This window comes from Pteropus alecto, unplaced genomic scaffold, assembly GCF_000325575.1.
Source record: "Pteropus alecto unplaced genomic scaffold, ASM32557v1 scaffold8, whole genome shotgun sequence".
Classification (NCBI taxonomy): Eukaryota; Metazoa; Chordata; class Mammalia; order Chiroptera; family Pteropodidae; genus Pteropus; species Pteropus alecto.
The window spans coordinates 23,799,264-23,810,571 of NW_006494609.1; the positions used below are offsets into that span (position 1 = coordinate 23,799,264).

An 11,308-nucleotide genomic window follows, 5' to 3' on the forward strand; every position below is an offset into this window, starting at 1 on the left:
CCGCCCCCTTCCTGGCGTCTGCTCCTGGAGCGTCAGGGCTCTGGTGCTGACGGACTGTCCTGCAGCTCTTAGAGCTGCGACCGCGTGAGGCTGGCGTCCTCCGAGGTGCTGGTTAACTGTAATTTTTCCATTTGTTTTTTCCATGCAGGACCGAACTAATTGTCTAGCAGACTCAAGAGGTCTGAGTGCCAGCCACACCGACCTGGCCCGCTGCGGGCCGAGGCCGAGCTAGCTGAGCCCTGAGGCTGCCGGGCCGGGCCCGGCCCTCCCCTAGGCAGTGACCCCCACCAGCCCAGGGGGGCTGCCCGCATTCCGTTAAGTGGCCCGCCGTCCTGGGGCCGGACAGCTGCCCGAGCACGCCCGCAGACCCGGCGGGCGCAGCGGCTTCAGCACGCCCGGAGTCGCCGCTGCCACGGACTCGTGCCCTTCCCGCCACGGCAGCAGGATCCGTTCAGTGCTAACTTAAACACCACACTGAGTAGGCTGCGGGTCAGGGAGCGGCAGCCTTAAGCCACACACCCTGTGAGGATCTGCACCCCGATCCTCGGGGGAGTGAGCGGGAGGCAGGACGGGACAGTGGCCAGCGGCTGTTCCCTCTGGGAGGTCGTCCAGCCTCCGTGCAGTGGGACACCCCCTGCTGGACATGGCCTGGGCCCACGCTCACCCCTTGTGGCCATTCTCTGTCCTGGCCCCAACTCTAAGCAGCATTAGTAATAAAAGGCTTTTCCGGTAGCGTCGAGCACCACAGTGGGCACTTGGACAGGAGCGTTGTCACATCCGGCCTGAGGCCTGGTTCCGTAAGGGAGGTCGGGGGCCTGACCGATGGGTACGACGCTTCTAAGCAGATGACAAGATGAAGCTCCAGATGACAGCTGTGCAGAGGGGCACGGCATGCGATGGCTCAGAAGCTTCTTCCTCTAATTTGACGGGGGTCTGTGAGCGTCCCTGTGGGAGACTAACGTAATGACGCAGGCGATGTCACAGCAGAGGCCTAGTGTGTGTGTATTACTAGGCACCTCTTCCTGTGACTGGCACTGGGCTGCGTACGCGCCCACAGGGGCTCACGGAGAGTTCACCGAGGACTCTGGGCAACTCGCTGGATTTACTGGGGACTCCCTCCGGGGTGCCCTGGAGTCCACATGTGGTTCAGCCAGAGTGGGGGCTCGGGGCCGGAGGCAGCACGCCTGGGGTCTTGTCACAGCGAGGCTTTCCTGGGAGTTTCCTGTAATTTAGTGTCACCTGTGGCACAGCATGCTTGTGGTGAAAGCGCACTTTTTCTCATGGCACTCGCAGCTGTGCCCTGCTGTGCCCGCGGCCCCCGCAGACTGTCCCCTCCAGCCTGCCCTGTTGGCCACGCCCCTTTTTGACACTGTATTTTTGCGGCTGTCACGCATCAGGACGCACTCTCTCGACGCTCTCCAGAGGTGCTTAAAACTTGACGGGTCGTAGAAACCAGTCAGCAGCGGAGAGCACAGTTGTGTCCTCGCGTAGAGTGGACGCTGCGGCCTGCAGTTCAAGTCTCAGCGGGAGGGGCAAGCTGGTGCTGCCGGGGGGTCATCTGCGCCCCGTCCCTGTCAGGAGGCGGACCTGGGAGCTGTTCGTTTCCTCCCTGCTGTCTGCAGCTGGAGCTCTGACAGCACGTGGAAACCCCCGCGGGCTCCCGTCGTGACCGCCCCCTCCGGACCAGCAAAGGCTATTCAGGGAGAGCAAACACGGGCCCAAACAATTTAATTTTAAGCTCCCAGTTGCTGGAAACAGGCCGTCTCTGCAGGGACCTTTTTCGAACCTGACCTGGCTAGGAGCCCGTTGGCCCGGGTCCCTCGGTGGCTTGTGGTGGCCTTTGCAGGGTGTGTGGGGAGTGTTCGGTGTGAGGCCAGAGGCCTCCTGAAGCCAGGTGCGACACCCTTCCCATCCCAGGGGATGCCGCATGGGAGTCTGCGGTCCGATTTCTCAACTTAGACCCGAACAGAGATGGGCCAGGTCGTAGCCCACTTCTGGTCTGAATCGTAACTTTCTCCAAGAGCAGCAGTGGGTCCAGCTGTCCCCCAGTGCTGTCCTTTCCCAGTGAGGGGCCCTAAGGGAGCCAGCCCTCGTCCATACGTAGTTCCTGTCAAGGTAGAGTCCCTGAGAGGATGGATGTGGGCTGGAGCCATGCTGTCTCAGCAGGAGAGTCTGAAGGCCGAGGTCCAGGCAGGGCAAGCAGCGCGGCCCCCATGGGCTCCTGGGCTGGGTCCTGCAGCTGTCTTTGTTTACAGTGTTAGATTCAAATAGTTATTTTCTGGAATTAAAAAAAAAATTTCCATGACCTGTTGGGTCAGGGAGCTGCTAGGAATATCATGTAATTAGAAATTCAGTAAGATTAAGTATCACTAAGAATAGTTTGTAATAAAGTATCTCATCATCCTAACTGTGGGATGTTCTTGGAAGCAGTTCTGATATGTTTGTATTTGCACTTAATTGTGAGCAGTGACTGTGTGATCATCAGACTTCTGAGAACTATAAAGTGGCACTTGGATGGCACTGACCAAAGGCGGGTTCAGGTCAGCTGAGTGGGTCTGGTCGGGGCAGACGGCAATTTCCGTGACCTGGGCGGGCCCACAAACTAGTTCCCCAGCGCCATAGGGGAGGCCTAGTGGTTTGCAGTGGAACTAAGCTCCGTGGGCATGTGGGGGTGTTGGGGCAGTGAGGATGAGCTGGGGGAGTGCCCATGGTGGGGATGGTACGTAGCAAGAGGCCCAGGACAGCAGTGGTGGGTGCTCCTTAGGGACTGGCGTTTGGATGGGGCTGGGGGCACCCCGGGGCTGTATGCAGCTGCCAACCTGGCGGGCAGGTGCAGCTCGCTGGTCATCGTTAACTTCCATTCTGCCTGGGGGCTGTAGTTTTGTTTGTGTGACTTAACTAGAAATCATTTGGAATTATTTATGTTTAATGACAAAAATAAAGTGTTTTATTTCCTGTTGTGAAGTCCTGCAGTTTCGCAAAGGCTCTTTGTAAACTCCAAGCCCAAGAGAACCCTTCGAATTCCACCCGCTGTCCCTAACCTTTTGAGGGCCAGACTGTGGAAATTTGATGAAAGCTATAAACAGACCACCCTGCTCTGGAAGGACGTCCACACCGAAGGTGGCGGACCCACCACGGGTTTCCAGCCCATGCCCAGTGCTGGCGCCATTGGGGCCCACGGTGCGTGCTGCAGGGTTGTAGGACAGTGGTCAGGTCACTCTTCCTGTGCCTGTCCTTGAGACCAAGGACAATAACGAGACCCATCTCTGAGGAGTCTCTCCTGAGGACCATGCCTGGCCGAGAGCATGTGCCAGTGAGCAGGCCGGGGCCACGTGTCTGTCCAAGGCCACCCTGCACCAGGCAGCATATGAGGCACCGGGGCAGGGATGAAGACACACTCGGCTCTGCCCATGCAGACGCCACTGGGCTGGGCCGTCACGACCCTCGGTGACCGCCGGGCCTCATGGCCCCATGACCAGACGGTCAGATTCCGGTTGGCACCAGATGCAGCAGGACCCTGTGCTGACGGGGGTCCTGCTCTGACCTGGAAGGCCAGCTCCGCCCGCGGTGAGGAGCTGGGTCTGTGTGGGTGGCCCTGCTGGGCGTCCTGCCACCACCCTGTAGGATGGACACCCCCCCAAGCCCTGACGCCCGGCCTGGGGAGGCTCTGGGGACGTGACGGGACGCAGCCTTCTCTTGTGAAACAGTTCTCGTTTGCCCCTGACTGGTTTTCCTGCAGATGGGCCAGCGCGGGCGTCTGCTGCTTCGCCAGTGGTGGCTGGTGGCAGAGGCAACACAAAAGTAAAATAAGCACCCCCTCTCCCCCAGACCCCTCCCTGGACCTTGTGGCGGCACTCCAAGGGGGCAGGGCCAGTGGGCACTCATGTCACAGTGGCCCTGATGCACGTCCTGGGCAGTGGGGCCAGGCAGCCTGGGGGGGGGAGGCCCAGCCCACGAGAGCCTCGGGGGACACAGTGGCGACCCCATTGGGCAGGTGCCCAGGGACTGGAGGAGGCTGTGGCGTATCCGGGCCAGAGCTAATGGGCGGAGGCTGGAGAAGCTGCTCCTCGAGGGGTCGGGGCCGCCAGACCGCCGTGGCGCCTTGTAAGCCAGTGCTGCAGTAGGGACGAGGGCCCCTGGCCTGAAAGTCTGGTGCATCCTGAACCCCAAGGAGAGGAAGGAGCAGGTCCCAGTTCCCAGGTAGGGCCCCGGTGCTCACTCTCCCTGGGGTGAGGACGTGGAGCCGACTCCCTCGCGGTGATCTGGGCTGTGTCTGGTGACTCCGCGTGCGGAACAGGCACCCCTGGGCCCTGGCCGCGGCTCTGCTACTGTGGCATCAGCAAGACTCGGTCCCTGGTGTCCCTCGCACACCCTCAGTGTTGACCGTGTAGGAACAGGACGAGGGGGGCAGGTGGGGGGCGAAGAGGACCCTCAGGGTGCGGGCGGGGCAGCCCGGCGGGGCGAGGGGGGCCTCCTCGGGGCGGTGCCGGGTGGCCATCAGCCTCATGAGGAGCTGGCTGGACCAGGCGGTTCCGAGGGCCGGGGCGAGCCGCTCCTCCCAGGTGCAGGGGCCCAGAGCAGGCCCCGCGTCTCGCTCCTGCACGGCCTCTGTCACCTGGAAGGTCAGGGTCAGGGTCAACTGCAGGCCCCACACTGCCGCCCCACCCCCAAGCCTCTGCTCAGCAGTTGTGCCCAGCTCCGGGGGTGGGGGGCCCACCTGGTTGATGCAGAGCACGGGGCTCTGGAAGGTGCAGCTGAGCCGACGCAGTGCGGCCCCCAGCGCCTGCAGACGCCGGGCCCTGGGCGCTGAGGCCGGCCCGTCAGGCTCACAGCGGAACGGGGCTGCCACCGAGTCGATGACCACCAGACGCACCATCCCCCGAGACAGCAGCATGGGCACGTTCCTCCTCACACACTCCAGCAGGGCGTCCTGGAGGCCATGCGGGGGTGTCACTGCCCGCACCACCCGCGTCTCCCCCCCTGCCTGGTCCCGAGGGACCCCTTACGTCCTTCCCATCTTACTCCCAAGTCCCTGACAGGTCTGACCCCTCCCTGCTTGGGGCCATCACCGCAACAGGGCCCCGTCCTCTGGTGGCCCCACGCCTGCCTGAACACCTGGACCTGGCTATGTCGCCAAAGCCAGCCTATCCCAGCTGTGATAACTGGGACTGCACCCTTGTCAGGCGGGTCTGGGGGTGGCCCTGAGCCCCACCCAGGCAGCGGGACAGGGGCCAGTTCTGTCCATCCAGCAATGCCTAGAGCACGGAGAACCCTGGGCTGTGCCCAAGCTGCACACCAGGGAGTGGACACCACGCAGGGGCCAGGGTGAGGGTGCAGGTGCCCCCGGGCCAGCCCTGTCCGTCCTCCCGGGCCTCGGCCCCGCACTCCGAGCAGCCCTGGCCTGGCCGGGGCGGAAGTGGCTGGGCTCCCCGTGGCCAAACGCACAGAGCCGTCCAGTGCGGCTCCTTGTCTGGAATGAAACTCAGTTCTGTGCTTCGACCTCCAGGTTGTCTCCAGCCGAGCCTCTTTTTGTGGAAAATGCCAGCAGCAGCGGTGGCCTGGAGGGCGCTAACATCAGTGTGAGTTCTGCACCCTCCCCGTCACCGCAGGCAAGCAGGGGGCTGCACCCACTTGCTGCATGGCCCAGGCTCTAAGAGGGGCCTGGCTTGGGGTCCCCGTCCCCCGGGAGTGCCCCGCCTCCCGCAGTCTCTAGGCAGACACGGGGCTCAAGGGCAGGGCCTGCCTCCCTCCAGGCTGGTTTCAGGACAAAACAGACGCCGCCGGCCGCGGCAGCCCGGCCTGACCGTGGCCTTCTCTTGCAGTGAAGCTGCACCCAGCCAGAGACACAGGACGATGCTGCTTGTGTGAGGACAGAGCCGGCCCTGTGACAGCCAGGGGACAGCCGCCGAGGCTGGAGGGCCCTGGAGTGGGGAGCCTGCAGCACTAACCGTGTCCCACATCCCGTGCCCTGGAACACACTGTCGTACTAACAGCCACACTGTTCGGCAGGACGCTCGGCGGGTGCAGCCACCGCCCCAGGGCAGCCGCCTGTGTCCTGACCGAGTCCAGCCTCACGTGCGGTTTCTCACATTACTGCCCCATGCTGTGTGTGATGATGTACTTTACTGTAAATTTTTTAAAAATTAAAAGTTTATATGTCTTATTCTTTACTGGAAGTTCTTTTTTGTACCAACTCTTAAACCAGGGGAAGCCAGGTAGAGGGGGCCCTACTGCTCCTTAACTTTGATGTGCTGGCTCGTCAGCTTCCCACCTTTCAAGTCCCTTCCAATCATGGCTCGTCCCTCTACTAATTGTGGCCTAGGGTCGAAAAGCCGACCAGGTCACAGCTTCCCCACCCATCTGGCCGGTCCAGCTCCCCAGCAGCCCCTCTGGTCTGTCCCCATGGGGATGGAACACTCGACTTGGTGACTTCCAGATGTGGTGTCACTCCAGCGGCCCAGCCAGGCAGTGGTCAGCGATCTGGGTGCCCAGTAGGCCCTTGCCAGGTGGAGCGCCCTCCATCAGAGGCAGAGGTCAAACCCAACACAGACTCCTCTTGCCTGGGGCGGGTCCTGTCCTCTGAGCAGTGGTCACCTCAGGGTGGCCCACTTCAGCCTTTTCAAGGGGACGGGCTCGTCCCTTCCCCACTCCTCGTGCGTAGGGTTGATGGGAAACACACAGGGCGCCCAGCTCAACCTGAGGGTCAGGTAGCGCGTCTGTGCCTGAAGGTGGGGCAGACCGGCACTGGCGTCTGACCGGGCAGGACACTCACCCCGTCGGCCGCGTGCTTGATGAAGATCTGGTTGCTGAACTTGATCTTCCTGACCACCTCCCCCGGGACGTCTGCCCGCAGGCGCTGCTGCTGGGCGATGAGCTGCTGCAGACGCTGGCTGGGGAAGGCGTCCTCCGTGCAGATGTACACGGCCCCTGGGAACACAGAGCGGTGAGCACGCCGGGAACCGAGAACGGCCCGTGGCTGCCTCCCCCTCCCACACATGGCCCCCACAGCCAGGGAGGGAGGCCAGACATCGTCTCCGACCCCAGCCACCCTGCTGACAGGACGTCACCCTGCAGGTCGGCCCCTGGGCCATCTCGAGTGGAAGAGAGGCATTGTGGGGAGTGCGAGTTTTTGGAAGCACCCCCTCCACAGACCCCGGGATGTGCTGCAGAGGCTCCACCGGGCAGACACCTCCTGAATTCCACTCAAGGCTCCTCCTGTGATCCCGGCCTACGCAGTCATAACTGTCCTGGCTACGATCGGAAAAGCAGCCAAACTTAACTAGATAATGAGCAACACGTCACCAGAAGCCTGCCCAAATGAGGCAGCACGCCGGCCGGGGCCTGGGGCCAGCAACTAAGAACACAGGGCCGCCCGAAGTAAGCCCTAGTGTTGATGGCAACTGATTTCAACAAAGGACAATTCAGCGGGGGAAGAACAGTCTCTTTAACAAATGGTGCTGGGACAGCTGGGCATCCACATGCAAGAGAAAGCAGTTAGATGCCTACGTAACACCACCCACAAAATCTGCGTCCAAACAGATCACAGGTGAGAGCCAGGACAGTAGAACTCTCGGACGACAACACAGGGGCAGATCTCTGTGACCTCCGTCAGGCAAGGGATTCTTAGATGTGACACCAAAAGCACAAGCCAGGAAAACTAAACTGGATTTCATCCAAATGAATTTTTTTGTGTGTTTCAAAGAGGACACCATCAAGAAAATGAAAAGACAACCTACTGCAAGAAAATACCGCCAATCAGTTACCTGATAAGATTCTAGTATCCGGAGCATATAAAGAACTCTCAAAACCCAACCGCAGAAGAACAATAATCCGAACTTTAAAATGAGCACAAGCTCTGAATAGACATTTCTCCAAAGAGACGCAGCGACTGACAAGCTCGTGAGACGATGCTCGATGTCGTTAATTAGGGGAAAGGAAATTGAACCACAGCGAGACCTGTGCACACCCACGAGGTGACATCAAGGACAGGCGGGCAGGCGTCGGCGAGGACGAGGAGAAACTGGAACCCTGCCGGTGGGAACGTGGAATGGTGCGGCTGCTGCTCCAGACAGCCTGGCAGGGCCTCAGAAAGGTAAACACAGAGTGACCAGCTGACCCAGCAATGCCGGCCCGAGGCTCCCGCTCCGGCGGGAACGAGGCCAGACGTCCAGGCTCACCCACGACGGCAGCCGGTCACGAAGGCCGGAGGGAGCCGGCAGCCCGAAGGCTACGAGTGGACGGATATAAACAGACCGCGGTGGACACAGCAGAATGTCACTCAGCCACGAAAGGGAAGGAGGCGCCGACACGTGACACTGAGCGAAAGCAGCCAGACGAGGCCCCAGGTGTGCGACCCCCATTCACGTGAAACAGCACAGACGAATCCAGACGGCGCAGGTGGCTCCAGGGGCTGGGGCCGGACGGGGCCGTGGTGACACTGCGGGGCACCGGGTGTCTCCTTTTCGGGTAATGAAACATTCTAGAATTAGGCAGTAGTGATGGAGGCACACCTTTGTGAAGACACTAAAAAGTGACGTCTGCATTTAAGAGTGGATTTTATGGTACGTGAGTCACGTCCCAATTATGAAAAAAATGAAGGGAAAAGGCTGGCGACCTGGCTGTGTTTCGCCAGGACACCGGGGCCACAGCCGACCTTCCCGCGCCCTCACCGCCTCAGGCACGCACAGCCGGGGCGGGACACGGGGAGCCAGGGCGCCCAGACCGTGTCGGCGCCGTGGGCCTCTGTGGCTCCAATTGTTTCCACAGAACTTCGAGCTCAGAAGAGGTGCGGGACGGAGGGGCCGCGCGCGGCCCGCCCTGGCAGTGACCTCATCTCCTTCCTTGGCTCGTCCTGGCCCATTCCTTGTCAGGAGGCCCAGGGCGGCTGGGGGTGACCACGTTCTCCATGGTCCAGGACAGAGGGCTCCAGCATGTGCGCGGTCCCCGCGTTGGCAGGCGGGGTGGGCTGTGAGGAGGCCCGAGCAGAGGGTGGCCGGCGGTGGGGAGGGGCCCCCCGTTGCCCTACACGCAGGGTTCACAGTAACGCGAGCCTCTTTGCCGTTCTTCCCAGAAGCTGGGCTTTCAGATTTGGTTTGGGGGCATCATTTCTCAGGGAGACATGCACACTGCACCCCATTGAACGCGCCGCCGTCGCCGTGGGGCCTGGCCCGGTGGAGACGTCCCGCCCAGCTGTCTCTGTTTTTCCATCTGCCACTGTGGTGGTCATGTCTGCGTCTCTTCTCTCCTGAGGGCTATGTCCCTGGAAATGGACACCGGCCAACCTTCCAGCAGTGGCCTGTCCTACTGGTTCTTCTCCCTGGATCCAACGGATGTCCCCAGACCGCTGTGTCACCCGGGAGCCTCGCGTCCACCGGCTGAGCGCTGGGAGTCCTTGCCCATGTCTGGTGGGCGTGGGAGGGTCCACAGAGGCGGCAGGTGTGCTGGGCTGCAGACCCCCAGCGTCTCGGTCACTTGCAGGTTTCATGGTGACCCACACGACGGGATAAGACTGTCACCAAGAGAAGGGCTGTGGGTTGTCTGTGGCTGTGGAAGGGCGTGAGAATCTCTAGGCTCACGGTGGCCAAGGTGGCCTCCGCCCGCGCAGGGCCACGTCAGGCTGGGGGCTGACGGAGCGAGCAGTCAGGGTGCCACGTGGGCCTGCGTGTCCAGAGTGAGGGACTCTGGCTCTGCCTGACACTCCTGGGAGTCCAGTGTCCGGAGGGGCAGGGAGAAGGGCTCCCGGGGAGGGACCGGGCCATGCGAGCTGGCAAGGCCTCGGCAGCTCTGGGGACCTGCCCCTACTCCCTTCCCCCCACGAGAGTCAGGGAGCACCTACTATGTGCTAGGCGCACACTGAGCACAGACAGGCTCGGGCCCGGCTGATGGGAGCAGATGCCAACAGGTGGCCGCTGTGTGACTGTCCAGGAGAAAACGGGTCCCTAAGGACTGCAGTGGGCTGGAATGTTCAGAGTCATTGTGGAGCAAAGGTGACCAGGCCCAGGAGAGGTTCAGGATCACGACCTGATGGCCAGCCCCGTGCTCTGCCCACCTGCCCCTTGCTCTGCCCTGACCCCTCTCGGCGCAGTCCCCGGCCACTCTGGCTGACCCCGAGAAGGCAAACGGGCAGGAGCCCAGTGTGAGTCACAGCAGAGCCGATCCAGCCTCAGGCAGCCTGGATGCGGGGGAGCGAGGTGGCTCCCCCCCCATTTTCCAGCAGCTCTGTGGAGGGTGAGCTGATGACCACCCCCACTTTCAACGCTAAGCTCATCTACCTGGCACTGCATAGTCTCAGATGACGCTGCAGAGAATACTGGGTGCCTGCCCCAGGCCCTCCTGGGCTGCACCCTCACCCAGAGACGGGACAGGAGGTGACACACAAGCGCCTGCCTCTGGCATGAGCCTCCCCTGCACCTGGTCAGGAGACGCTGGCACTGAGCCCAAAGGGCCAGCATGCCCTCCAGGCGCCTGTCCCAGTTCTGTGGGGCTCACGGCGCTCAAGCAGGCAGGCGGGATTCCAAACCTGGGGCGTCCCAGCTAGACAGCGACAGATGACAGACAGCAACACACAGCACGGTGAGGTGGCGGCTTGGCCTTGGAAGGTGGGGACCCAGGTCTGTCCCCAACCCTTGCAGGGCCTGGCACAGGTGCCAGATGTGGCCCCAGCACCCCATCTGGGCGGTGAGGTGACAGACCAGCTCACAGGTCCCGGCAGCGGAGACGTGAGCGGTCCTGCCACTCAGAGTCCGGGGTACCGTGGGCACAGGGCAGCCTGCTGCTGGACGAGCCGGGTGCTGCGGGAAGCGGCCGATCACCCCACTGAGCGCACATTCAGGGGGCAGCTTGAACTCTTCACAGGCAGCCTTGCAAACTCCCTAATGCTGGGTGTGGCGGGTGCTCAGGTCGCAGACACGTAGTGCCAGGCGGGGCACCTGCACGCTGCCTCCGCAGCCTCCGCCGCCCCAGCCTCGCCCTGTTCGCCCCCTCACCGCGGGAGAGGCCGGGTCCGAGCGGCCTGCGGGCTGGGGCGTGGGCACTCGGTGCTCGGGTGGGCGGGGGGCTGGCTGCCGGGCACTCCTGCTGAGGGCGGCTGCACATGCCCCCCCCAGCCCCCAGCGGAGGAATTGCAAAGTGACAGGAGGGACGCGAGTGGTCCGTAAGGCCCTCAGGCCCGGCCCCATGGAGGGGGCCAGGACAGAGCCGACCCCCACCGTCTGCCGAAGGGGGCGTCCACTCACCGGCCTCCAGGCCTCCGTGCCGCTGTGGGAACTGCACGGCCAGGCAGAGCTGCAGCGCCAGCTGGGTCTTCCCG

The 11,308-nt window shown here is 62.5% G+C and overlaps 2 protein-coding genes across 12 annotated transcripts in view; one reads left to right on the forward strand and one right to left on the reverse strand.

The window, feature by feature from the left end:
• The window catches only part of KLC1 (kinesin light chain 1), a 36,263-nt gene extending 30,093 nt beyond the window's left edge, over nucleotides 1–6,170 (forward strand). For 5 of the 11 annotated variants that reach the window (XM_006925597.2, XM_006925601.2, XM_025042001.1 and 2 more), the window contains one exon: nucleotides 149–2,964. In XM_006925597.2, coding sequence (XP_006925659.1) covers nucleotides 149–232 — 84 coding nt within the window. In that variant the 3' untranslated portion in view covers nucleotides 233–2,964. Of the gene's footprint in view, nucleotides 1–148; nucleotides 2,965–5,506; nucleotides 5,580–5,793 lie in introns of those variants that run through there. The other 6 variants (XM_025041995.1, XM_025041999.1, XM_025041996.1 and 3 more) reach the window with 2 other exon arrangements.
• XRCC3 (X-ray repair cross complementing 3) overlaps nucleotides 2,919–11,308 on the reverse strand; it is a 10,625-nt gene continuing 2,235 nt past the window's right edge. Inside the window, 4 exon segments of the mRNA XM_025042003.1 lie at nucleotides 2,919–4,615; nucleotides 4,718–4,930; nucleotides 6,773–6,927; nucleotides 11,235–11,308. The exon segment at nucleotides 11,235–11,308 is cut by the window's right edge and continues 52 nt beyond it. Of these exon segments, the coding sequence (XP_024897771.1) occupies nucleotides 4,337–4,615; nucleotides 4,718–4,930; nucleotides 6,773–6,927; nucleotides 11,235–11,308 (721 nt within the window). The 3' untranslated portion in view covers nucleotides 2,919–4,336.